Genomic DNA, 25,641 nt, shown 5'->3' with positions numbered 1-25,641 from the left:
CCCTTGACTCTAAGAATTTCTCATTGCCTTCAGTGATTTGTCCAGTGACCCACCAAGCATTCAAAAGCGATTTGTTCAATCTCCATGTGTTTGCATGATTTCTAGTTTAATGCAGATATAATCTGATAAGATACAAGAAATTGTAAGGAGCCGCCCTCACATTCGCCATTACAAGATGGCGCTGATGGCACTGGCACCCGTGTAATCAAACTATCTGTGCATGCGCCGGGGTAGTTTCCCACCCCATGTGCTCTGCCTTCCCCTTGACGACAACTCCGGCCGATGGGCTGCAGCCAATCAGGGAGCGACACGTCCGAGGCGGAGGACAGTCCTCCATAAAAGGGACGGGTTTCCGCCATTCTGGGGATCTCTCTATCTCTCTCTCTGGCTCTCTCTTCTCCACTGGCTCCTGAAGGGGTAAGCAATAAAGCTTGTGCTGCAGAAGATTCCAGTTGCCCTGAGCGTGTTCTTACCAGGGGGAACAAAAGCGCGGGCAATAAGAAATTAATTGATTTTTGAATATTTGCTAAGGCTTAAAATGTGATTATTTCATATCTGCTGGGAAAAATGTGTATTTTGCAGACGTTAGAGTATTTTTTGTGTTCGCGTTCTCGAATGTATTCATATGGGTGTGTATGCATGGGTATGCATGCGTGTGGAAGCCAGAGGTTAACTTTTTAACACTTTATTTATTTATTTATTTATTTAGGGGCCAAAAGCTCTCACTGAGCTCATTAATTCAGCAAGGGTTGCTGGCCTGTGTGCTCCTGGGAGCTACCCACCTTCCCCTCACTGCTCCAGCACAGGAGTAGACATGCACTGCCATTTTGGCTTTTATGTGTATTCAGGATTGCATGGTGGGTACTTTACCAATTGAGCAATCCTAGCTCCAGTAAATTGTTCCTTCATGGTTATCAAATGTGGCATTTTGATTAATAAAATATTCTGGTTAGAATCATTATTTTATTATATATCTTGGATTACTAATGAGAAGAAAACCATGAACATTAGAAATGACCTATATTAGCCAGGTGTGGTGGCACACACCTTTCATCCAAGCATTTAAGGAGGCAGAGACAGGTAGATTTCTGTGAGTATCAGATCAACCAGGGCTACACAATAAGATCCTGTCTCAAACAAATAACAAACAAACCAAAGGAACAGCATTTCTCAAAACAAAACCACAAAACTAACGCTACGTTAAAGTTGGACCTGGTAACATAGGCCTGTAATCTGATACTCGGGGTGGCTGAGGCAGGCAGATGGCAAGCAGCTGGCCTGCCAGGGCTACAGAGTAAGTTCAAGACCTGAGGAACCCAACAAGACCTATATAATAAATAATTAAAAAACAAGTAGGTGTCTGGGTATATAGCTCAAATGAAATGGATTCCAAGTACATTAAAAGTACCTGGGATTTAGAGGCAGGAGGATAAGGAGTGCTACTCTATGAGTTGGAGACTGTGGTGGTTTGAATATGCTTGGCCCATGGGAAGCTTTGAATCTCAGCCCAGTGCAGAAGAGACCTGTAGCATGTAGTTTTAAAAGACCAAGATAACTTCAGCTAGGGACCAACCACATCACTTTCGCCCATTTCATGGCTAGCCCTAAGCAGTCATCTGGCCCGGATTCCTGCAGCTGGCTTGCTAAGCTGACCAAAAACAGTTTTTCCTGAAAATACCTAGAGCTAGCCGATTGTGTTCCTCAGGCCAACCCCCTGGATGGCCTGCAGAAGCCAACAACACTCCATCCCACTCAGCTCCCTCTAGCACCATAGAAGGAAAACACTAGAGACTTATATTTATATCAGCCAGATTTATATCAGTAAATCTCCAAGCCCAATATGCCCATGCAAAGTACACACAACTTAATATGAATACAAGTTGCATGCCTAGATTGGGCAAATGTACCCTACACTATACTTTTGCCCAGCTATGAAATCCCTAGCTATTTTCAGCTCCTCCCGGCCATATGGGTCTGCTCCATCTTCAACCTCTTCTTCCTCCTCCTTCTTCCTCCTTCTCTCCCTTCTCTAAAACTTTTAGCTCTGCTTTTTTCTTCCACTGCCCAACCAGAGGCTCTAGTTTTTATTTGACCAATTAAGATTTCACCTGGAATTACCTCAGTATGTGATCTACTCCTCTTGAGGGAGCAGAAAATACAAAGAGCAATCCACAACAGAGACCCTCCTCCTGGCTGCTTACAGAAGAAGAGTCCCCTTCTGTCTGCCTTCAGATCAAGATGCAGAACTCTCAGCTCCTTCTCCAGCAGCACCATGTATGCAGGTATGCTGCTATGCTGCTGGCCATGATGATAATGGTCTGAACCTCTGAGACTGTACGCCAGCCCTAACTAAATCTTTCATAAGAGTTGCCTTGGTCATACTGCCTCTTCAATGAAACACTCAGGCAGAGATTATCCTGTGCTACAAGAAACCCTGTCCCTAAACAAAACAACACTAAAACTTGCACATTAACAAGAGTTAACAGTATTAATGAGAAGGGTGCTGTGGAGTCTCTGGCACTGTTGTGCACACAAAGACACTCTTGAGAATTTTTTGGTTTGTACAAAATACAGTGTTTAGGACCTGAGGGACAGAAAGGTTCAAAAGGCAGTTCTTGCCTTTTAGAAGGTAGATCAGCTAATAAAGGGTTACAATTTAACAAATGTTTAAGTGATTGTGCAGTCAAGTTTATATACATTTTTTTTTAACTTTGTAAAAGCGGAAGCTCTCTTCTCTGCCCTTTCCCCTTGACATTTCTCCTAATTATCTCCTAATTATCAAATCTACCCCTGCTCCAGGAACAGCTAATAAGTGCTTTGTCCCTAATCTGTTGAAATGAGCAGTCTGTCCAGTTTTGACTCTTATGTATAGGGCAATTGGCTGAGGTAGACAAAGACACATTTACAGGCAAGACTACTGCTGGGAGCTGCAGCTCTAAGAATCTCTAAAAAGCAGTCTGTTACATACATTATGTACTTTTAAACCCCTCTTCCTTTACACAATTGAACATTAAAACTGCTTTAGAACCATGTCCACCAGAAATGAAGCCTATTTCAAAAGCTTTCTTAATATCACTGTAACTTAGTGTTTATTTACCACAAACACCGGTGAATCCCAGTCCCCCTAACTATAGCTCATCAGCATTCCCACCCAGTCACTACTGGAAATGTTCTCTCCCACTGGAATTTCAGTTTGGTGCACGAGTATGAAAAGCAGCAGACTCTTTTTCCATGATCATAGATTTTAAATATTTACTTGCTTGTACTGCATAATTTAGCGCACTGAGTTGGAAGGGGTTTATATGGTAGTGGATTCCTTGCCAGTGTTAGAGAATAGAAAGTCCCTCTGTGACTCCCGTGTGAGACTGTAAAAATGTAAGGCATTCTCGTTTCCTTTTCTAACCAATTAAAGTTTGTTTTACCATAAATCTGCAGAAAGCCTCTGCTTGTGGTATACATATAATATACCATACTTTTCTATAGTTAGCTTATAAATCCAAGCCCCGGTTCTCATGGTTTGTTAATATAGTATGACAAAAAAATTAAAATACAACCATTCTGGTAGTACATGTGTGATGGTAGATCTTGGTGGTCAGTTTGGCTACATCTAGAATTAATTCAGACCAAAGCTGCTGGGTACTGTAGTGAGGAGTTTTCTTAATCAGATTATGTGAAGAAGAAAGACCTACCCTAAATTTAGACCACAATTGTTTGGTAGCAGTCCAAATAAAAAAGGAAGGAAACGGTTCTACGTCCATTTGCCCCAGCTTTGCGGGCAAGTTCATTTGTCCTGTTGCTGCCAGTACTAAATTCAATTTCTTTGGAATTGGAACGAAGACAGTGCTCCAGGAATCTGGAAGGATCCCCATGCCAGACTGGGATTTCTGAGACCTGTAGCCTCATGGACCAAGTAACTACCAGAGTCTTAGCCTTTTCAGTGTGAGACAGCCATTGTTGAGCTACCTGGACCACATCCTGTAAGCAAGTCTAATATACACTCCTCCTAACAGTTCTGCTTCTTAGAGAACCCTCATACAAGTCCTTATAGAAGTTATGAAAAGGACAGCTTGTGAGATCCGTGCCATCTCCTCTCCAAGTCATCAGAAAGTGTTCTGCATTTCAAAATATGAAACAGACTATCCAAGCAGACAAAGGAGCAGATACTTTGTTATCTATGCTAATAAATGCCCTTCTTGTTGTCTTGTTATACCCCTGTCCCGCCCATGTGACTGGTGAATAAATTGCTCTAGTAATTAATTCTAGGCAACTGTTTTCATGAGAATAACATGAAATAATTTTTCCAGTGTCCTAGCACAGATCTCTTATTCCAACACTAGGGGATTGAGAGAAGATAATGAGTTCTGGGTCAGTCTGGCTGTATTGCAAGCCCCTATCTTCAAATAAAACACCACTCAATTCTAATTGTGAAAACACAGTTAAAATTCAAAGAACATATTTTGTATTCCAGAAGGCGTTCATTCTCTCGCTGTTTAACTGTCCGGTAGCAGAGACTGTTGATTTTCCCCTTGTAGTTTCTGCTCTTATTTCTTATGTATTGCTCCAACAGTCTGTGTTACTGAAAACAATATATTAGTAGAATTACATGTTGACATCATTTAGTATATCTCTCCCGATTTTCTTAAAAGGCAGGTCCTGTACTACAATTCTTAACAAGAATCTGAATGTGAAAACTGAATGCTCCACCAGGATGTAATCAATACCCCATACCGTAACAGCTTGCTTTGGAGTAGACAGACTGTTAGTCTTTTAATCCAAGTGGGTTCGGTTTTAAGGACCCAGAGCTCTGTGCATGCTGGATCTTGTAGTCCCGAGACCGCAGACGCTCACGGTGCGTGGCGGGTAGTAGCTGAAGTCCAGTAGTTACAGTTACGAGGGACAGCTGTAAATCTAACATGGGCCTGCCGCTCACAAATGCACCGCTCTAGGCTCTGAGCTTGCAGCCCCGGAGCTTAGGGTCTCGGACAGGGCTTCCTGCAGGACCGCGGCCTGCGGAGGCTTCGGTGTGCTGTGCTACGGTGGCCGCGCAGGGCCGCGGGCCGACGTCCAGCGGTGCGTACGCGCTGTTCCGAGCCGCTGCTGGAGCCGACGCGCGTCTAGTGTGGGGACTCCTGCGCGGCTGGACAGTTATCCAGTCCCGTGTCGCCGAGGGGTCGGCTCGAGGCTGGCGGAGTGGCGAAGGTTGGAGCTTGGTGTTTGTAGTCTACGAATGGCGGGTTCTGGGGGCGGCCCTGCCCTTGGTGCAGACCCGTGGCCAACCGTCTGGGTTCCTGGAGGGTTTTGGAGCCTCTCTGGATTCTGCTTCCTCCTGAGGGTTATCTTCTGACTCCTCCTCGCCCTTTGAACTGTAAGCCTTCCAGTGGCCGGCTGTTCTATCCTTCTTGACCAGGAGAGGTTTTCTCCCTAGCCGCCGTATCCCATTGACTCTTCCTTGTTTCTCTTCATTTAAAACAACAACAAAAAAAGTGTACGTGTGGGAAATGTTAGATCTCAATCTGTCCGTCTGTAGCCCCGTTGCCCCTTTCGTTGTTTGAAACCGCAATCTGTAGCATTATATACCCTGGCTGTGCTAATAATGCTGACTTCATAGACCGGCTTTTGCTCATTCTCACATGCCCACCCACATCTGAGGGTTATTGAAGTTGGAAACTCAGAATACAATCTTCCGTGCGATGACCCGACATCACTGGGGTCAGCTCAGCATAACTCTGAGTTTATATTTCTCAGGGTTTTTGTCTTATATTTTTGGTTTTTTTATTGATTACTTTTCCACATGGGGTTCATTGCGACCTCGGGGCTAAGACTGTATTGTTTTATAGCTTTTTAATATTTGAATTACTTAGGTGAAGATTTCCTTCTGTTTGTTTACCTTTTCTGACCTTGCATTCCCTTGGGAGTTTGGAATTGATTTTGTGTCAGCTGAGAGCAGATAGACACAAAGGAGGGATCTTCCCTGCCTGCTGCTTGTGGCTTTTAATTAGATTATGAGTCTTTGGAAGTGTCCGGAGGGATTGGAAAGGCTTTGAAATGTATTTTCGGAGTTTCAAATGATAAAGCTTTTATTTTTCCAGCTAGGGAAGAGTCCTAATTAGTCTAGTGTCTGAAGCTAATTGACTGGTTCACCTGCCATAAGAATTTGAGAACTGAAGTTAAAAACTGGGCAATGTGAGGGATTGTATACATTAGTAAAATGAGTTTAGAGGCCCCTTAGTTGATGCTTTTTCTATAAAAGGGGATGCACATATATTTTTAAAAGAATATTTTGTTATGTGGGTGTTTTTCTACACATATGTCTGTTCATCACGGGTATGCCGGCTGCCTGCTTAAGTCAGAAGAGGGTATCAGATCTCTAGGAACTGGAATTGCTGGTGATTACGAGCTACCGTGGGTGCTGGGAATCGAACCCAGGTCATCCACAAGAATAGCCAGTGCTGGTGACTGCTGAGCTAACTCTTTAGCCTGGATACAAATATATTGAAAACTGTTTTGTGAAACTCTTTTTTGAAGCTTTGTTCTTAGTAGTCTAATAGCATTGGTTAATGCTTTTGTATTGCTATTTGCTAATGTTATACACAGAGATATTTCTTGTCTTATTTTCTGGGAACCCTGTAATTTAAGTGACTTTCCCAGCTGCCCTTTTAATTATTGTGCTGCAGTGTTTCTAATACTGCTTTGTTTTGTTGTGTTGTGTTTTGTTTTGTTTTAAAACAGTCTAACCACACAACCTGGGCTAACTCCAACTCTTTCTTCCCACCTCGGTGTCCAGAGTGCTGGGTTTATGGGCCTGTGTCCTCGTCCTCGTCCTCCTCCTCGTCCTCCTTCTTCATCTTCTTTTTTATTACATATTTTCCTCATTTACATTTCAAATGCTATCCCAAAAGTCCCCCACACCCTCCCCCCCACTCCCCTACCCACCCACTCCCACTTTTTGGCCCTGGTGTTCCCCTGTACTGAGGCAGATAAAGTTTGCAAGTCCAATGGGCCTCTCTTTCCAGTGATGGCCGACTAGGCCATCTTCTAATACATATGCAGCTAGAATCAAGAGCTCCAGGGTACTGGTTATTTCATAATGTTGTTCCACCTATAGGGTTGCAGATCCCGTTAGCTCCTTGGGTATTTTCTCTAGCTCCTCCATTGGGAGCCCTGTGATCCATCCAATAGCTGACTGTGAGCATCCACTTCTGTGTTTGCTAGGCCCCGGCATAGTCTCACAAGAGACAGCTAGCTATATCAGCGTCCTATCAGCACAATCTTGCTAGTGTATGCAATGGTGTCAGCGTTTGGAGGCTGATTATGGGATGGATCCCTGGATATGGCAGTCTCTAGATGGTCCATCCTTTTGTCTCAGCTCCAAACTTTGTCTCTGTAACACCTTCCATGGGTGTTTTGTTCCCAATTCTAAGAAGGGGCACAGTGTCCACACTTTGGTCTTTGTTCTTCTTGAGTTTCATGTGTTTTGCAAATTGTAACTTATATCTTGGGTATCCTAAGTTTCTGGGCTAATAGCCACTTATCAGTGAGTACATATCATTTGAGTTCTTTTGTGATTAGGTTACCTCACTCAGGATAATGCCCTCCAGGTCCAACCATTTGCCTAGGAATTTCATAAATTCATTCTTTTTAATAGCTGACTAGTACTCCATTGTGTAAATGTACCACATTTTTTGTATCCATTCCTCTGTTGAGGGGCATCTGGGTTCTTTCCAGCTTCTGGCTATTATAAATAAGGCTGCTATGAACATAGTGGAGCATGTTTCTTTCTTACTAGTTGGAACATCTTCTGGATATATGCCCAGGAGAGGTATCGCGGGATCCTCCGGTAGTACCATATCCAATTTTCTGAGAAACCGCCAGACTGATTTCCAGAGTGGTTGTACAAGCTTGCAATCCCACCAACAATGGAGGAGTGTTCCTCTTTCTCCACATCCTCGCCAGCATCTGCTGTCACCTGAATTTTTGATCTTAGCCATTCTGACTGGTGTGAGATGGAATCTCAGGGTTGTTTTGATTTGCATTTCCCTGATGATTAAGGATGCTGGACATTTTTTCAGGTGTTTCTCAGCCATTTGGTATTCCTCAGGTGAGAATTCTTTGTTTAGCTCTGAGCCCCATTTTTTAATGGGGTTATTTGATTTTATGGAGTCCACCTTCTTGAGTTCTTTATATATATTGGATATTAGTTCTCTATCTGATTTGGGATAGGTAAAGATCCTTTCCCAATCTGTTGGTGGCCTTTTTGTCTTATTGACGGTGTCTTTCGCCTTACAGAAGCTTTGCAGTTTCATGAGGTACTGTGTCATTCTTCTTTAAGAGATACAGTCTATAACTATCAATAAAATTAAAAGATATGCTTCTGAGTTGGGATTATTTCTAATCAATCTGAAATACATTGTTATGTTTGCTATTATAAACATATGATATTTTAGAATTGGTGGGTGCCTGTAATTCCAGCTCTCAGGAGGCTGATGCAGGAGGAGTTCCATGAGTTTGAGGCCAGGCTGGGGTACACAGTTTGTTCTAGGTCAGCTTGGGCCATAGAGTGAAACTCTGTCTCCAAACATAAGAAAACAAGTAAACCCTAAACCACCAACCAACCAACCAAACAAACAAACAAACAAAATGACCTCCAGGAACAAACAAAACCCAACATATTCACTTTCAGAATTCATTCATGAAATTCTTTACTGGAAAAAAAGGTAAGAAGCTAGCTACATAACTACATAATTTTTAAATATACTTTCCTGAGAGTTTTGAGTTTCAAGTTGACTTTTTTCCTGAGAATTTTAGTCACTTACTAGGCAGTTTTTGAATTCTTACTATTTAATGAAATGATGACATTCACTGAGACCACCTTGCCTCCATAGCTCATCTTTGTACTATATAATTTCAAAGCATCATCTCCTCATTATATGAACTCAGTAAGCTATTATTGATGTTTTGAAACTAACTTATTTTCTTTCTTTCTTTCTTTCTTTCTTTCTTTCTTTCTTTCTTTCTTTCTTTCTTTCTTTCATATGTGAGTACACTGTCCCTGTCTTCAGACACCAGAAGAGGGCGTCAGATCTCATTACAGATGGTTGTAAACCACCATGTGGTTGCTGGGAATTAAACTCAGGAACCCTGGAAGAGCAGTCAGTGCTCTTAGTCACTGAGCCATCTCTCCAGCCCCAAGTCCAGGTCTTTTTGATGCTTCTCCATGCATGAAAGCTGCAAAGATTTGTTCTTTATCTTGGGATGCATAGAGAGCATCAGCTCAGCAAATATGGGTGCTAAGGGGCCATTTTATATCTATCCATTTCTATCTATCTTTCTGTTTGTATATCCATCTATTTTATAGCTATCCTTCCATCCCTAACATCTATGTATCCTTCTATCTATGTGTCTATCATCTATCTATCATCTACCATCTTGTGATGAGACTTCATCTATATCTTAAGTAATGGGCAGAGATTGCTTTAAGTAAAAGTTACGAGGAAAGAACTGCAGGTGGAAGGAAGCATTAAGTGAACAGATCCCTAAAGCTGAACTGCAGAGGCTAGAGACCGGAAAGACACCAGTGGGCTGCTTCATGTCGCCAGCTGCCATGCACTTAGCAGGTACACAATGCCTGCACTGATGAAGCAGTGGCAAGGGCTCAGATGTGAAGTGCTTGAGGTGCATAGCCTAAGTGACTACACTGAGAATGGAAGGAATCTGAGAGCCGTTGGGGAGAGGACCTGTGTACCATGCATTTGCTGTTGAGTTGTGTGGGGTTGGGCTAGCAGCCTAGAGACCAGGATGGCTGGTTGTCAGGTTTGAAGAAGTAGACCAGGTAAGTGACTTGCTTGTAGACTAACCTGTTTTTAATCAAATCATAGGACTTAACATAATTTTCAAAATTTACTATTTTATGAGTTACCGTCAATTAAACAGGCTACGATTGTCAACTATATGACATGTTTTAGTTTCAGAGTTAAGTTGCAAAACTTTGTTACCAGAATTTATGTCATTAGGAATTCCTTATATTGGAAACGCCTTATAAACATTTTGTTTTTAGGACTATTTATGAATCCATTTGTAGTCTTTATCTCACATATAACTTTTATTTATTAACTAGGCATTCTTCTAGGTCACGGTGTAGTGAGCATCCTAGTTAGGGTTTCTATTGCTGTGATAAAACACCATGACCGAAGCAAGCTGGAGAGGAAAGGGCTTATTTAACTTATACTTCTACATTGTTGCCCATCATTAACAGAACCTGGAGGCAGGAACTGATGCAGAGGCCATGAAGGAGTGCTGCTTTCTGCGATGCTCATCATGCCTTAGTCAGTCTACTTCCTTGTAGAACCAAGGACCACTAACCTAGGGATGGTGCCACCCACAGTGGGCTTGGGCCTTCCCCATCAGTCACTATTTAAGAAAATGCTCTTTAGCTGGATCTTTTTTTTTTAGATTTATTTATTCATTATATGTAAGTACACTGTAGCTGTCTTCAGACATACCAGAAGAGGGAGTCAGATCTTGTTATGGATGGTTGTGAGCCACCATGTGGTTGCTGGGATTTGAACTAAGGACCTTTGGAAGAGCAGTCGGGTGCTCTTACCTGCTGAGCCATCTCACAAGCCCCTTTAGCTGGATCTTATAAAGGCATCTTCTCAATTGAGGTTCCCACCTTTCAGATAACTAGCTTGTGTCAAGTTGACATAAAACTAGCCAGCACAGCGAGTAAACTAGTCATAATCAAATTGTCTGTGTAATACAGAAGGCAGGCATAGACCAGATAGTCAAATTTGAAGTTACAGCTATGTCAAATGCTCTATGAAAGGACTTGACGCTCTTTATTCTGAGGTAATTTAGCGGGGAAGACTGAAGATGGGAGAGCCCAGTAAGGAGAGAGTCAGAATAGGCTACTTGTGGGATGAGACTATCATCTGGAGAAGGGCAGTCAAGGCAGAAGCCAATGGATGTGAAGGGTGAGGGAGATGATGTCACTGACTACCCCTAGGCAGTTAGTTCTGAGACTAAGGTCTTGTGACAATGGATGGTGGTGAATTCCTTAAGATAGAGATCAGTGAAAGGTCAGGCTTCTAGGCATACACATTTATTGTTAGTATTTTTATTGTGGTGCAGTGATGTTATAGGTTCTTTTTTTAGTTAAATTTTTTCTTGAGTGTCATTGCTTGTGGTGTTTGTGTGTGTGTCTGTGTATGTAAGAGCTTGTCTCATTATCTCACTCTATAGCCAGGCCTGGAACTTATTGTGTAAACCAGAATGGCCTCAAGCCCTTAGAGATCGGCCTGCCACTGCCTCCTGAGTTTAGTGTATTTGAATAATGGAAAATCACTCAGATTCTTTTGGTATCTTTGATCTTTGAATGCAGAAGGTTAGGGCTATAGGTGAAAGCTTCTGGAAAGACATTGGTATCTGTTTTGAATTTGCATGTGATGTATTAAAACCATTTACAATAGTGTAAGTGAGTTTGAATGTAAGCCCCACCCCCACCCCCAAGGCTCCTAGGGAGTGGCTCATTTGAAAAGTTCAGGACACCTGGCTGGGTTAAAGTAGTTGTGGCCTTGTAAGAGGAAATGCGTTGTTAGAGATTTCAGATGCTTAAGCTTGGCCTGGCCTGGTGTTTCTTTCTCTCTCTCTCTCTGCCTTTGGGTCCATATGTAGAACTCACCTACCTCTCCAGCACCATGTCTGTCTGTGTGTCCCCATGCTTCCCAACATGACAATAATGGACCAAACCTCTAAAAACATAAGTCATCCCCAAGGAAATATTTTTTTAAAGATTTATTTATTATATATAAGTACACTGTAGCTGTCTTCTTCAGTCACACCAGAAGAGGGCATCAGATCTCATTACAGATGGTTGTGAACCACCATGTGGTTGCTGGGATTTGAACTCAGGACCTTGGGAAGAGCAGTCAGTGCTCTTAACTGCTGAGCCATCTCTCCAGCACCTCCCCCCCCCCCAAAGAAATATTTTTGTTTATGAAAATTGCTGTGGTCATGGTGTCTCTTCACAAACTTAGGATACCCAAGATATAAGATACAATTTGTTAACCGCATGAAACTCAAGAAGAAGGAAGACCAAAGTGTGGACACTGTGCCCCTTCTTAGAATTGGGAACAAAACACCCATGGAAAGAGTTACAGAGATAAAGTTTGGAGCTGTGACGAAAGGATGGACCATCTAAAGACTGCCATATCCAGAGATCCATCCCATAATCAGCTTCCAAACGCTGACACCATTGCATACACTAGCAAGATTTTGCTGAAAGGACCCAGATATAGCTGTCTCTTGTGAGACAATGCCGGGGCCTAGCAAACACAGAAGTGGATGCTCACAGTCAGCTATTGGATGGATCACAGGGCCCCCAATGGAGGAGCTAGAGAAAGTACCCAAGGAGCTAAAGGGAACTGCAACCCTATAGGTGGAACAACATTATGAAATAACCAGTACCCCAGAGCTCTTGACTCTAGCTGCATATGTATCAAAAGATGGCCTAGTCGGCCATCACTGGAAAGAGAGGCCCATTGGACTTGCCAACTTTATATGCCCCAGTACAGGGGAATGCCAGGGCCAAAATGTGGAAGTGGGTGGGTAGGGGAGTGGGGGGGGAGTGTATTGGGGATTTTTTGGATAGCATTGGAAATGTAAATGAGGAAAATACCTAATAAAAAAATTAATTCAAAAAAAAAAGAATCCTATGTAAGACACTGAGTGGTACCTTATTAAATAACTTTAAAATTTTTTTTTTTTTTGGTTTGAGATTTGACAGTCAATAGGGCATCTGGCAAAATTCTAACTTCACTTAGCTTGGTTCATATATGAATGCACATGTACATAGAGCAATACAGACATGCCTGTTTCCTTCAGAATCTCTCAATTGTGTGCTTTTTGGTAGGCACTGAGTCAGTCCAGCCAGTTTAGATTTTATATTTCACAGTGGTGGGAATAGCGTAGAGTATATGACAAAGTATTTGGGCTTTGGAGTCAGTAGATTGAATTCAGCGTCTCTTGTTACGTACTAGAGTACAGCCATACAGAGCTGGGCAGGACAGCTTAGACACTGAGAATAGTAGAGCTGGCCTTACCCTTGTCATAGGGTCAGGAGAGACAGCGTGTGCCCAGGCTCCCCAGCGTCCCTGGTGCAGTTTCCGTGTTTGTTATTCGGATGTGTAGTCTGTGCTTTAGTTGTATTGCTTGGTAGTTGTATTTGGCTTTGGAGAAAACATTATCTAATTTTTAAGCCTTTTCTATTCATTACGGTCCTGAGATGACTTAGCACTGGGTTCTCAGGCAAGTGTCCGATCGGTTTGTGATTACTCACCCTCCCTGTGAGCCCTCATGGGTGGAGGAGGAAGTAGTTAAGCTGCTCTCGAGTCAGCCTAATCTCTACCTTTCCCTGGAAGCCCAGGCTTAGGCTGCTCACACTGCCCCTCAGGGGAGCTGGTTACTGTGGGTGTGCTTTCAGTATTTACACGTACACAGACTCTTCTTTCTTCCTGGGCTATGTGGAAGTGAGACGACACCCTCATGACCCATCCTTGCTAAGCACTTCCTCATGCAGACTTAATAATTACATCATTTTCTTACAACCAAGCCACTGTTAGTATGCCATAGCACCCTAACCTCAATGCTATCGTGTTTTCAATATTCAAAACCCCGATTTCCCCAAACAAGGCAACAATATTACCATAGCTTAAAAAAAATAATAAATCTAGTTATACTTCATAGGATATATTGAGTTGTCACAGTTCTGTTTTCTCTTCTCTTTATCCTTTGCTTTTGCAGTGCTGGAACGCAGACCTAGGGCATCTGGCCTGCGCGTGTGGGCAGTTGCTTCTCCCAGCCGTCTCTCTTTTCTTTTTACAGAGAACATCTTCTCCCCTTCTCCTGCTTGCTCCCTCCTTCTCTTCTGTCCTCATCTTTAAAGGCAATTGCTATTTTTTGTGAGTACAAACCAATTATTTTTGCTGAGTACCTCACAGAATTGATAAGTCTTATCACTTCATATCAATTAGGTTCTGGGTGTCCTGGTTAGTTTTATTGTCGCCTGGGAAGAGGGAACCTCAGTTGAGGAGTTGAGGAGTTGCCTTCAAGAGACTGACCTATGGGCATGGGCAGGAGGTTTCCTTGATTGATAATTGATGTGGGAGGGCCCGTCCCACTGGGCAGTGCTACTGTAGGGCAGGTGTTTGTGTGTTGTGTAGAGAAGCAAGCCAGCAGTCGATGTTTCTTCATGGTTTCTGCTTTAGTTCCCACCTCCTGGTTTAGTTCCCACCTGCCTTTAGCTGCTGCCTTGACCTCCCTCCATGATTTAAGAATTCTTGAAACAATTTTCTGCTGTGCATTATAATCTGTTACCATGATTCTGGTTTATTTTATTTTTTTTTAGATTTTTTTAAATGAATGTTTTATTTGCATGTATGTCTGTGTACCACGTGATGCAGTATCCCCTGAGGCCAGAACAGGGTGTCAGGCCCAGTATCAGGTGTAACTCCTGACGCTGGACTGGAGTTACAGATGGTCAAGAGCCACCATGTGGATGCTGGGAACCTGGATGCTCTGGAAGAGCAGTCAGTGCTCTCTTAATCACCGAGCCATCTCTCTAGCCCCATCCACCATCTTTTTGCCTGTTTTGTTTTGTCTGTTTTGAAGCTATATTATCTCAGATGTGGTCACTGGCAGCTTCCAAGCTTGCTCCCATTTCCCTTGGGTATGTTCTCATCGGTTGTTGAGCATTTTCTTACACTTTTGCACTGTAAGATGTTCTGTGCAGTGCTACTGTCCAGTCTCGGCCGGAGATCTGGAATCAGCTATTTATCCATAAAGTCTTGGATTATTCACTATGAGTTGATACTTAAAAACCAAGTTCTACATGTTGAATATGCTACTGGTATTTTTTAAAAAGATTTATTTATTTATTATATGAGTACACTGCAGCTGTCTTCAGACACACCAGAAGATAGCATCTGATCTCATTACAGATGGTTGTGAACCACCATGTGGTTGCTGGGATTTGAACTCAGGACCTTGGGAAGAACAGTCAGTGCTCTTAACCACTGAGCCATCTCTCCAGCCCGCTACTGGTATTTTTGTTTCTAAACCTTTTAAATAGGTCCTTCACAGCTACCCATCTGTACTCTATTAAAAAAGAAACCATGGGTTCATAGAGTGAGTACTTTCTGTTCAAGTTCAGCATTGAAGAGTTCTCTTCACTTCTCCAGTTCATCTCTCTCTCTCCAAATATATATATATGTATATATAATATATTATTATTTTACCATAGGGATAACTGGGCTTCTCAACCGTATCAACATATCTGCTCATTCATACTATTCTGTAACACACACATATTAAGGTTTTAAAATTACTAGCTCATCATTGTGCCCAACAACATATCTAGGAAATAAAGGTTACCTTGCCATTTTATGACCCTAGACTATGTTCTACTAAAGGTATTGTATTCAGAGTTATATTCTCAATTTAAAAAGGGTGTCTAGTAAACTACTTTTTAATAGATATAAAATCAGTCATCTCTAAAACTAAGGTAGACATTATAATTAAACTTACCATAGTATGCAGTTATAGAGAATCCAGGAGCAGTTATATCCACTGAAGAACATGTAGTTTATAGTTGTTTTTACCTTTGTAAGGATTCACACTTGTGGGTATATTTCATAATTGCTGCAGTATTATTTAAAATTAAGACTCATTAAAAAAAACCTCAACATTTTCTGTTTGTAAGGCAAAGCGATTGAAACAATGTTCTTCTTTGGAGAGATGACACAATTCAGGCATCACTCTTTAACAATGGGTGCAATTGTTGAGGATACTAACACATTCCTGAGTGTTGTGTGAAGTGTTTTCCTGCATTATGTACAGAATAGAAAGATGCATTTGTATGCCTTTGGCCATTGTATCTGAACAGTGCAGTCATAACTGTGTTTGTTCTGTGATACTGTTTGTGTATGATGTCCTCACTGGGAAGGGGAAATATTTCTGTCCTGTCATACTTTTTATCTCTGTGTGATACACAACCATTCAGTGGTGTACCTTTAGCATATAAGGTAGATGAAGGCAGGAGCTGAGTTTCATGGCTTGAATTATTCCCTTAGTGCTTTGCTTCTCAAATTATTTGGTGAATGAGTGAGATATTTTGTGTTTAAATGGTATATAGTTACTGCCCTCAACACCTGTGAAGTTTTTCTTGGTAAAAGTGACCAATGAAAGATGACTTGGAAAAAAGTTTATTTATATTTCTTACAAATTTCAAACTCACTGTCTATTTCATATAAAAGTTCTATCATCTATCTATCTATCTATCTATCTATCTACCTACCTACCTATCTATGTATGAATGTTTTTCCTGCATGTCAATCTGTGCACTACATGCATGCTTGGTGCCTTTGGAGGACAGAGTATGGTGTTGGATTCCTGGGACTAGAGTTATAGATGGCCATGAGCTGCCATGTGGCTTCTGGGTCCCCTGCAAGAGCAGCCAGTGCTCCTAACCATAGAGCCATGTCCCTAGCCCCTCATTGTATCTTGTTTTGAACTTCGCTTTCTCCACTTGGTTTCTTGCTTCTTTGTGACCATTGTCCTTTTAGATGTCAGATCTTTGTGTTATTTAGGACTCTGTCTTATGTGTGTATACCTTCATGACCCATTCTTGCTGTACTGTCAGTTCCACTGTTTCAGCTTTCTGCTTGCATCCTGTTTCTAACCCTTCATCAGTACTGTGGTTAGGCCTTCATTATCTACAGCCTTCTGATCCTTTAAAGGAACTGGGGCTCATCATGTGGAAAAGAGAAGACTGGATGGGATTAGGTAGGGTGTTTAAAAATATCATCTGAAGGCTGGGTGTGGGGGCAGAGTCAGGTGGGGATCTGTGAGTTAGAGGCCAGCCTGGTCTACATAGCAAGTTTCCAGGACAGCCAGGATTACAGAGAGATCCTGTCCCAAAAACAACAAACAAACAAACAAAAAACAACCACCACCACCAAAACACCAACCCAAAACCCAAACAAAGCAAAATGCAAGCTAAACACACACATGCACTCACATATGCACACACACATGCACTCACATATGCACACACACATGCACTCACATATGCACATACACATGCACTCACATATGCACACACACATGCACTCACATATGCACACACACATGCACTCACATATGCACACACACATGCACTCACATATGCACACACACATGCACTCACATATGCACACACACATGCACTCACATATGCACACACACATGCACTCACATATGCACACACACATGTCCCATGCAGGGTGGTTATGATGGTGACGTTGCACAGCCTAGGAGCATGATGTGGACAGTGCAGCACAGGTGTCACCTGAGCCACACGACAGGTGTGGGAAATGTGCTTCTGTTACAGACTTCGATTCCTCTCTCCTGTTTGGATTTAAGATGGTGGGTCATCATTATGAAAGAACTGTGTATCAACAAAATGTTAAGTGAAGATAGGAAGAACCCTCAAAGTATTTACTAGATGCATTCTTGGGGCAAAACTATTATAGTATTTCTTTGCTATTGGTCTTTCATTGTTTTCTAAGCTTATTCTGAGGATACAGGTCCTCCCTGTCTTTGTGTTTGGAATTTTTTTTTCTTTTAACATTTAAAAAAAACATGTTTTAGTGCCTTCAGCTTGTCCATTAGCTCTAAGAGGAGACAGCTGCTGGAGCTACTGACACCCCTGCCTCTGCTGGAGCTACTGACACCCCTGCCGCTGCTGTGCTAAGCATGCTGGACTCTCAGGTGTCATTTAAGGAGGATTTACATTTTCTAGAGTTTAAGCTTAGAGCATAAGAATAGCTGATTGGCAGGTGCGGGAGGGAGTAGAAGTGGGTGCAGTGTGAGTATCTCTATAGATAAACAACCGAGATGAAGACAGATTAGAAAGCAGAGATGATAGCTGAGAAGGGACTGATATGTATTAATAAGAATATAGGCATGTAAGGCATGAGTGTGAAGAGCTGGCTTCAGAGATAAGAGCATATACTGGTCTTGCCGAGGACTCAAGTTCTGTTCCCACCTCCCACACTGGAACTCCAGCTCCAGGAAGGTCGGGTGCCTCTGGCCTCCACAGGCTCCTGCTCTCATGTGTGTGCATACTCCCCCACTCCATGTATGATAGTTAAAAAATGATAAAAAAAATCTTTAAAAATACATGCACAGAAATGGTGCTAATGAATGAAAAACTGGGGAGAGATTTTACTACTTATTTTATATAATGGTGCAACAAAAGGCACATAAAACATTCAAAATGAGGGCCGGTGAGGTGGGCCAGTGGGTAAAGAGGCTTGCCCTGCCAGCCTGATCCGAGTCTGATCCCCAGAACCCACAGTAGAACTGACTCTGACTCTAGTCCCGTGACCCCTGCACACATGCTCTGTGGCATGAGTGGGTCCCCTCACCTCTCGTGCTCTGCTCATCCTCTCTCTTCCTCTCCTGCCTCCCTTTCTTCCCCTACAATATTAAAAAACACAATTCAAGATTTCTGAAGCAACCTTTCTATTTCACTTTGCTACAGAATACCTGTTGGGGAAGGTGCCCAGGCATACGCACACTGTGACTGAGACATATTCTGGAGCCATCTGGCCTTGTGAGCTTGTTGTTATTTTGATGCTTTTCCAGGCTGAGTTTGTAGCATCAACTATGTAGAATAAGAGTCAGTCTGAAGCAGGGGCAGTTACAGGCATTACACACTCGAGGGAATGAAATACACCGGGAAGCACCTGCGACCGAGGCGCTCTAGGCTAATGAAATGATTTTCCCCTTCTTCAAATCCATGTTTTAAGTAGCCCAGGCTGACCTTGAACTGCTAACCCAGGCGGCCCTTCTGCTTCAGCCTTCAGAAAGGCTGGCCCTATAGGTGCACGAAGCTTGTCCAAACTGGTTTAAATTAATTCTTAAAAACTTGTCCAGACAGGGTGGCACGTGCCTGTCCTCCCGGCACTCAGGAGGAGAGTGCTAAGTTCCAGGCTGGCCTGGCTTCCGCAGTGGGACTCTATTGAAGCAAACAAAACCCAGGGAAGTTGCTGGGAAGGTAAATGGGAATGGTGAGAGAATTCAGAATCTTACAGTAAGGCAAATATGCAATGCTTTCCTGAAAAAAGTATGTGTGTGTGTGTGTGTGTGTGTGCGCACAGTGTATGATTTGTGTGCTGAGAGCGCAGGCGTGTGTACCTTCACAGAAGACAATTTTGGGGAGTTGGCTTTGGGGCCTGGAGTCAAACTTAGGCCCGCAGGTTTGCCCAGCAAGCACCTGTACTCACTTAGCTGTCTTGCTGGACTCGCCCACCCTTATTTGAAGGTAAAACTACAGGAGAGAATTAACAGGAAATCTCAGTCATTTTCTTTAGTCTTGCCTGCCTGCACAGAAGGCATCATGTGGAAGCCAGAAGATGGTGTTGGGTCCCCGGGAACTGGAGTTACAGATGGTGTGAGCCACCATGTGGTGCTGGGAACTGCTCCACAATAGCAGGCAGTGCTCTTAAGTGCTTGAGTCATCTCTCCAACTCCTGACTGTTCTATTTTTAAGAAAAATAATCATAATAAAATGTTTAGAAAAATGAAAGTAGCTCTCAAGTTTTCTTCAGAAGAGGGGGTTAGAATGTTTTTGGAGGTGACACTGATTTTGATCTCATAAAGTTATGCCTATTTTCAAATCATTCATATATAGGTATTAAATATGTGCATATTTTGGTGTATAAAAATAAAGGAACCGAATCGCAATCCTTAAATCACATCGGGGCTGACCCATAGTAAGGTACACTCAGAACATCAAAGTCTGCCTCAGTTGCTGTAGTAGATCTGTGAGGTGTTAATGGGGGGCCACTTGACCCTGCCAGCAAGATGGAGAAGATGTCCTTGAGATGGCTGGACTCAGACAACTGTCTCCTTACAGCAGAAGCTGTTCAGCTGTTGGGAAGTCCCTAGCTCCCCTAGGGGCTGGGACCTTGGACTTAGTTTCCCCCTGTGATTAAGTGGAGTCTGAAAGCAAAATGAACGTACTTAGGACAAGTTTCTCTGAGGTTAAGTAACACAGAACTGTTTGGTTTAGAGATTAGAACTATTTATTTGCATATGAAAGCAAACTATTCAATTAGTCTTAACTGGAGTGTGTCAAGGAGGAAGTACATTTAAATATCTTAAATTTTTTTACTTTAAAAATAGTCCATGCTCAACTATAATTTCTTAGGTTCTGATCATGCTTCTACTTTAAGAAGAAAAGTTATTTCTCATGGCATGCAATGCAAGCTTTAAAAAGAGCTAGTACAGATTTTGAAGAACAGTGAGAAGTCAGTGAGGTTCCCGAAGTACATGGCTCTAGCTGTACATCAGCGCCTGGTGGCCTGCTCTCCCGAGTTCTTCCAGGGAGACTTGGGAAATGCTCAGCAGGATACTTTGCAAACACAACTTTTAAGTACCTAGTGTTTAGCTTTTATTCTTGATTCAATTCAGAACTGAAATTCTCTCCAGTCCATTATTACCATTTTTCCCCTTTTTTTTTTTTTTTTTTTTAAGGCAGGGATGTAGTCCTGGTTATCCTAGATCTCACTATGTTGATCAAGCTGGTCTCAAACTCAGAGATCTGCCTGCCTCTGCCTCTGCCTCCCATGTGCCATCCCGCCATCTCACCATCACGCCACCACGCCATCACGCCACTACCCCACCACCCCACCATGCCCAGCTCGTATTAGTTTTCTCACCAGCAGTTGTACACAGTTTGGTAAAGCAGTGGTATGCCAGGAGGCAAGGCCGGCCTGTTTGACAACATATTATCTCCCAAGACGAGCCACGTGTGGTGGGTCCAGCCTAGGTTCTGATCATGGACTTGGTGGTCATGTCTCCAGAGGTTTCTCCCAGCTTACCTTTGCTTATTTGAAGCTGAGGATTTTGTAATTTGTTTACCAGGCTCAAGGATTTCAGGTTCAAAGATGACTGAATGAAGATTCATTTTACCGGGTTTCAAAGTCAGCAAGGAGCTGGCCCGTGCGTGCGTGCGTGTGTGCCTGCGTGCGTGCCTGCGTGCGTGCCTGCGTTCATGCGTTCATGCTTGTGTTTTTAGTTGGGTTTCTTATCAGTGTCTAAGCACCCATCTTTTGCCCTATTCACATCCTGAACGGTGGCCTGCAGCTTACTACCTAGCCCAGGCTAAACCCCCAACAGGGCTGCGTCCTGACCTCGGGGTTTCTTCATTTTCCCTCTAAGTGTCTTTTCAGTTGCTTAAATTGAGGTCTCTTGACTCTCTAACCCTGGTAGGAGCAGCCTCAGCCTGATACTGTAGCTTCCAGTGGGCGTCCTTTGAAACTGGCCTACCACCAGGAATTATAACTTGCTTCTCATAAAAAAACCCCGAACCTCTGTCAGCCAGTCCTGGACTTCATTCTTCAGGACAGACTCCCAGTGCTTTATAAGGAGGGGGTTTATTGATAGAGAAGCAGCTGTGAATGTTTAGTTTTTGAAAAAAAAAAATTATGCGTGTGGGTATTTTGCCTCCACTACGCGTATGCAGCGCCGACAGAGCCAGAAGAGGGCGTCTGGTCCCCTGGGTTTGGAGTTAGAGATGCTTGCAAGCCACACTGTGGGTGCTGGGATGTGCATCTGGGTCCTCTGTTGGAGCAGCCAGCACTCTGCCGCCACTTGGTCTTAGGCCAGATTTCGCCAAGCATTTTCTGGCCTTTTCTGTATTATCACTGGTTTCAGGTCTGAAACCTTATTAATTTGGGCTGAGCGTAGCCTGTGGCAGGACAAGGTAGAGCATGTGGTGAGAGAGGCTACTCATCTCCTGGTTTCACTCTGAGCTACTTTAGTTGGGGCGGTTTAGTTGGGTTAGGTCATACAGAGTTTAATACCAAACCTAGTGTTACGCTTGTATTTTATGTATTAACTTTTCATTCCAGCAGTTCGTTTTTGAGTAATTTGGTTATTCTTTTATTTATTTATTTGCTTATGTTTGTATAGTACATGTGCAGAGGTCACAGGGAAATTATCAGAGATGATTTTTTTTTTGTTTTGTTTTTTTTTGTTTTTCGAGACAGGGTTTCACTGTATAGCCCTGGCTGTCCTGGAACTCACTGTGTAGACCAGGCTGGCCTCGAACTCAGAAATCCACCTGCCACTGCCTCCCAAGTGCTGGGATCAGAAATGATTTCTGATCATCATCAGTTGTATGGATTCTGGAGTTCAAATTCAGGTTGTTGGGCTTTTGGTAGCAGATGCCTTTTACCTCTGAACATGTCACTAATTTTGTTATTTTAAGAGACTTAGCTAAGCATTTTGCCTTATGCCTGTATTCCCAGATGAGACTGAAAGAAGAGGGTTATGAATTTTAAAAAAACGCATCTGGGTGTCAACAATTTAAATAATAATAAATTACGAAGGCAGCGCTTTTATTTTGTAGAGATTTCCATGTAAAATATCATTGGCATTTTGTATGTGATTGACTTCCACCATTTGAATATATATTTATTACTGATTTTTCCCCTTGTTTTGAGAAGTTGTAACTCAGCCTTTTCCAATCCCCCCTCCAGGCTGCTGTGCTGTTAGAGTTAAGCAGACGATCCCCCCCCCCCACCCCCCCTACGAATCTGACTCTTTGGACATAGCTGCTCCTGGTCTTCAGGGCCTACGAACCTGCTTTTTTTTTTTTTTTAATTACATCTTTTCCTCAATTACAGTTCCAATGCTATCCCAAAAGTCCTCCATACCCTCCCCCCCACTTCCCTACCCACCCATTCCCATTTTTTTGGCCCTGGCATTCCCCTGTACTGGGGCATATAAAGTTTGCATGTCCAATGGGCCTCTCTTTCCAGTGATGGCCGACTAGGCCATCTTTTGATACATATGCAGCTAGAGTCAAGAGCTCCGGGGTACTGGTTAGTTCATAATGTTGTTCCACCTATAGGGTTGCAGATCCCTTTAGCTCCTTGGGTACTTTCTCTAGCTCCTCCATTGGGAGCCCTGTGATCCATCCAATAGCTGACTGTGAGCATCCACTTCTGTGTTTGTTTGGCCCCGGCATAGTCTCACAAGAGACAGCTATATCTGGGTCCTTTCAGCAAAATCTTGCTAGTGAATGCAATGGTGTCAGCGCTTGGATGCTGATCATGGGATGGATCCCTGGATATGGCAGTCTCTAGATGGTCCATCCTTTCGTCACAGCGCCAAACTTTATTTCTGTAACTCCTTCCATGGGTGTTCTGTTCCCAATTCTAAGGAGGGGCATAGTGTCCACACTTCAGTCTTCATTCTTCTTGAGTTTCATGTGTTTAGCAAACTGTATCTTATATCTTGGGTATCCTAAGTTTTGGGCTAATATCCACTTATCAGTGAGCGTACCTGCTCTTTTAACCCTTTAACTCTACGCATAGTTTTATATTTCTTTTATTTATTTATTTTATTTTATTTTTTCCAAGACAGGGTTTCTCTGTACCCCTGGCTGTCCTGGAACTCACTTTGTAGACCAGGCTGGCCTCGAACTCAAATCTGCCCGCCTCTGCCTCCCAAGTGCTGGGAATAAAGGCGTGCGCCACCACTGCCCGGCAGTTTTATATTTCTTGTTCTGGTGACACATTTGCTTTAGTATGGCCCTTCTACCTTAGGGCTATGGTGTGTAGCTTTTAATTCATACCGTGAAATAGAATGGCGATAAAGAATTGCCAGTATTTTCCAGTAGATACTTATGATCCTCAAAGCACAATGTCCTGTGTAGCAGCAGTCTTTACTTGAAAGTAAAATGTGAGCTATTGTGGATAAACACAGACATTTCCTGTTGTAATTTCTTCATCTCTCAGATTGTATCATGATTCTCGACTTTCCTTCATGTTACATTCATTCTTGAAACCAGAAGCACTTTCGGTTGTCAAGCCATTCTTCTTCCTTTTAAATGCTTCAGTATTGAGACAGTAAGATAGTATAGAAAATGTAACACTTTCAAAAGCAACACAATTAGACGCAGTTACACAGAAGCAAGGACTTTCTTAATCAGGGTAAGTGGAAATTACGGAAGGCAGGCAGCATCCCAATGAGAGTCCCAAGCAGCTTCGGGAAGCCTGGGTGCTCTCGCAAACTTTAAAGCAGAGCTATGCTCTTCAGGCCCTTGAGTGCCTGAAGTGAATACATTCCCTTGTGAGCTATTGGGGGTGTTATTGTTTGGCTTTATGCTAATTCTATTTTACATACTTTATGTTACATACTTTATGTAGTTAAAATATTTATAGACTATCACATTCTAGAATAAATGTGAAATGAAAAAATTCTCTCTCTCTCTTATCCTTCCTTCCTTCCTTTCTTCCTTTCTGACAATGCTGTTGTAGGTCTGATTCAATCTCACCACATACCTGAGGAGAGAGAGACTTGAACTTTGGATCCTCGTGTCTTTACCTTTAGAATGCTGGGATCCCAGCGATGCACCACTGTATTTCTGTGGTGCTTGGAATTAAATCCATATTTTGTGTGTTCTAGGCAAGTACTCAACCAACTGAGCAATAGCCTCAGCTTGCTTTGCTTGTTTTCAGTTTAAATTATATTTCATAATTTAAGTAACTTCAGCAGTATGGTTCCATCTAATATGTGTTGGTTACTTATTTGCTTATTTTTTTTCTTTCAGTATATTGGATTTTCTAAAAGAATGGAATCAAGTGATGGCTTTTTCTCCAGAATTTGAATATGGAGGCTTCAGGAACAGATGAAGTTGACAAGCTAAAAACTAAATTTATATCTGCTTGGAACAATATGAAATATAGTAAGTATTGTGATTTAAGTATTATGTTGTTTTTGTTTTTGCTTGTTTTTTGAGATTTTTTTCTTGTGCTTGATCTAGTCCATTGATATTAGTTTCTCTTTGGTTATTCATGTCCATCCTGCTCCCATTTAAAAATAAATCCACTAAGTCCAGTTAGTGTTGTGCTGTCCATGTATGCACAGATCTGCATCCACTGGAACATGGCCAGACTATGAGGAATCACAGCTCGAAAAAAAACCAACCCAAAACCAACCCTCACCTAGCAGCCATAAACTGCTTAGCTAGGGGTGAGGGCTTGTGAGCCCCTTCTTGCTGGAGCGGGGACTGCTATGATCTAGTGAGGTGTCATGCAGGCAGCTACACCTGTTGTGAGGTCACCAGGGCAGTGGCTCCGCCATGTCTAAAAGATACTGTCTTGCCCTGGTCTGTCCCAACTTCTTCTCTTACAGTCTTTGACAGTCTTTCTGCCCCTTCTTTAGTGATAGGGGAAGGGTTTTGTGTGTGTGTGTGCGTGTGTGTGTGTGTGTGTGTGTGTGTGTGAAGGAAAGTTATAAAATACTAGGTTTCCATATGGCTTTTTCAAACGTGTGTCAGTGCTAATTACTGCTCCTCCTCCAAGCCTCCTGGCTTGAGTTTTTTTTATATCTTCAGTTTCTTCCTGTCTGCCCTATAGTACCCTGATTCAGCATCAGTAAGGGAAAGCAAAGATAGCAAGGAATCTCATGTAATGGACACGTTTATGAAGACAACGGAAAGTGGTTAACTGAAACTAAATAGTCAAAAGAAAAAGTCCAATGTACAAGTTCATCTTCTGATGTGTTGAACTATGCAAGCTCCCATGTGCC

The 25,641-nt window shown here is 42.6% G+C and overlaps 1 protein-coding gene across 3 annotated transcripts in view; it reads left to right on the top strand.

The window, feature by feature from the left end:
• The first annotated feature begins 4,841 nt into the window (after window positions 1-4,841).
• Atg4c (autophagy related 4C cysteine peptidase) overlaps window positions 4,842-25,641 on the top strand; it is a 61,051-nt gene continuing 40,251 nt past the window's right edge. For 2 of the 3 annotated variants that reach the window (XM_029476340.1, XM_021160046.2), the window contains exons 1-2: window positions 4,842-5,365; window positions 24,662-24,796. In XM_029476340.1, coding sequence (XP_029332200.1) covers window positions 24,721-24,796 — 76 coding nt within the window. In that variant the 5' untranslated portion in view covers window positions 4,842-5,365; window positions 24,662-24,720. The remainder of the gene's footprint in view (window positions 5,366-24,661; window positions 24,797-25,641) is intronic. The other variant, XM_021160047.2, reaches the window with a different exon arrangement.

The sequence above is a fragment of the Mus caroli genome, unplaced genomic scaffold (assembly GCF_978045245.1).
Source record: "Mus caroli unplaced genomic scaffold, Mus_caroli_1 scaffold_6, whole genome shotgun sequence".
NCBI lineage: Eukaryota > Metazoa > Chordata > Mammalia > Rodentia > Muridae > Mus > Mus caroli.
The sequence above is the reverse complement of the archived record's forward strand: the minus strand, read 5'-3'. Positions and strand labels throughout refer to the sequence as shown.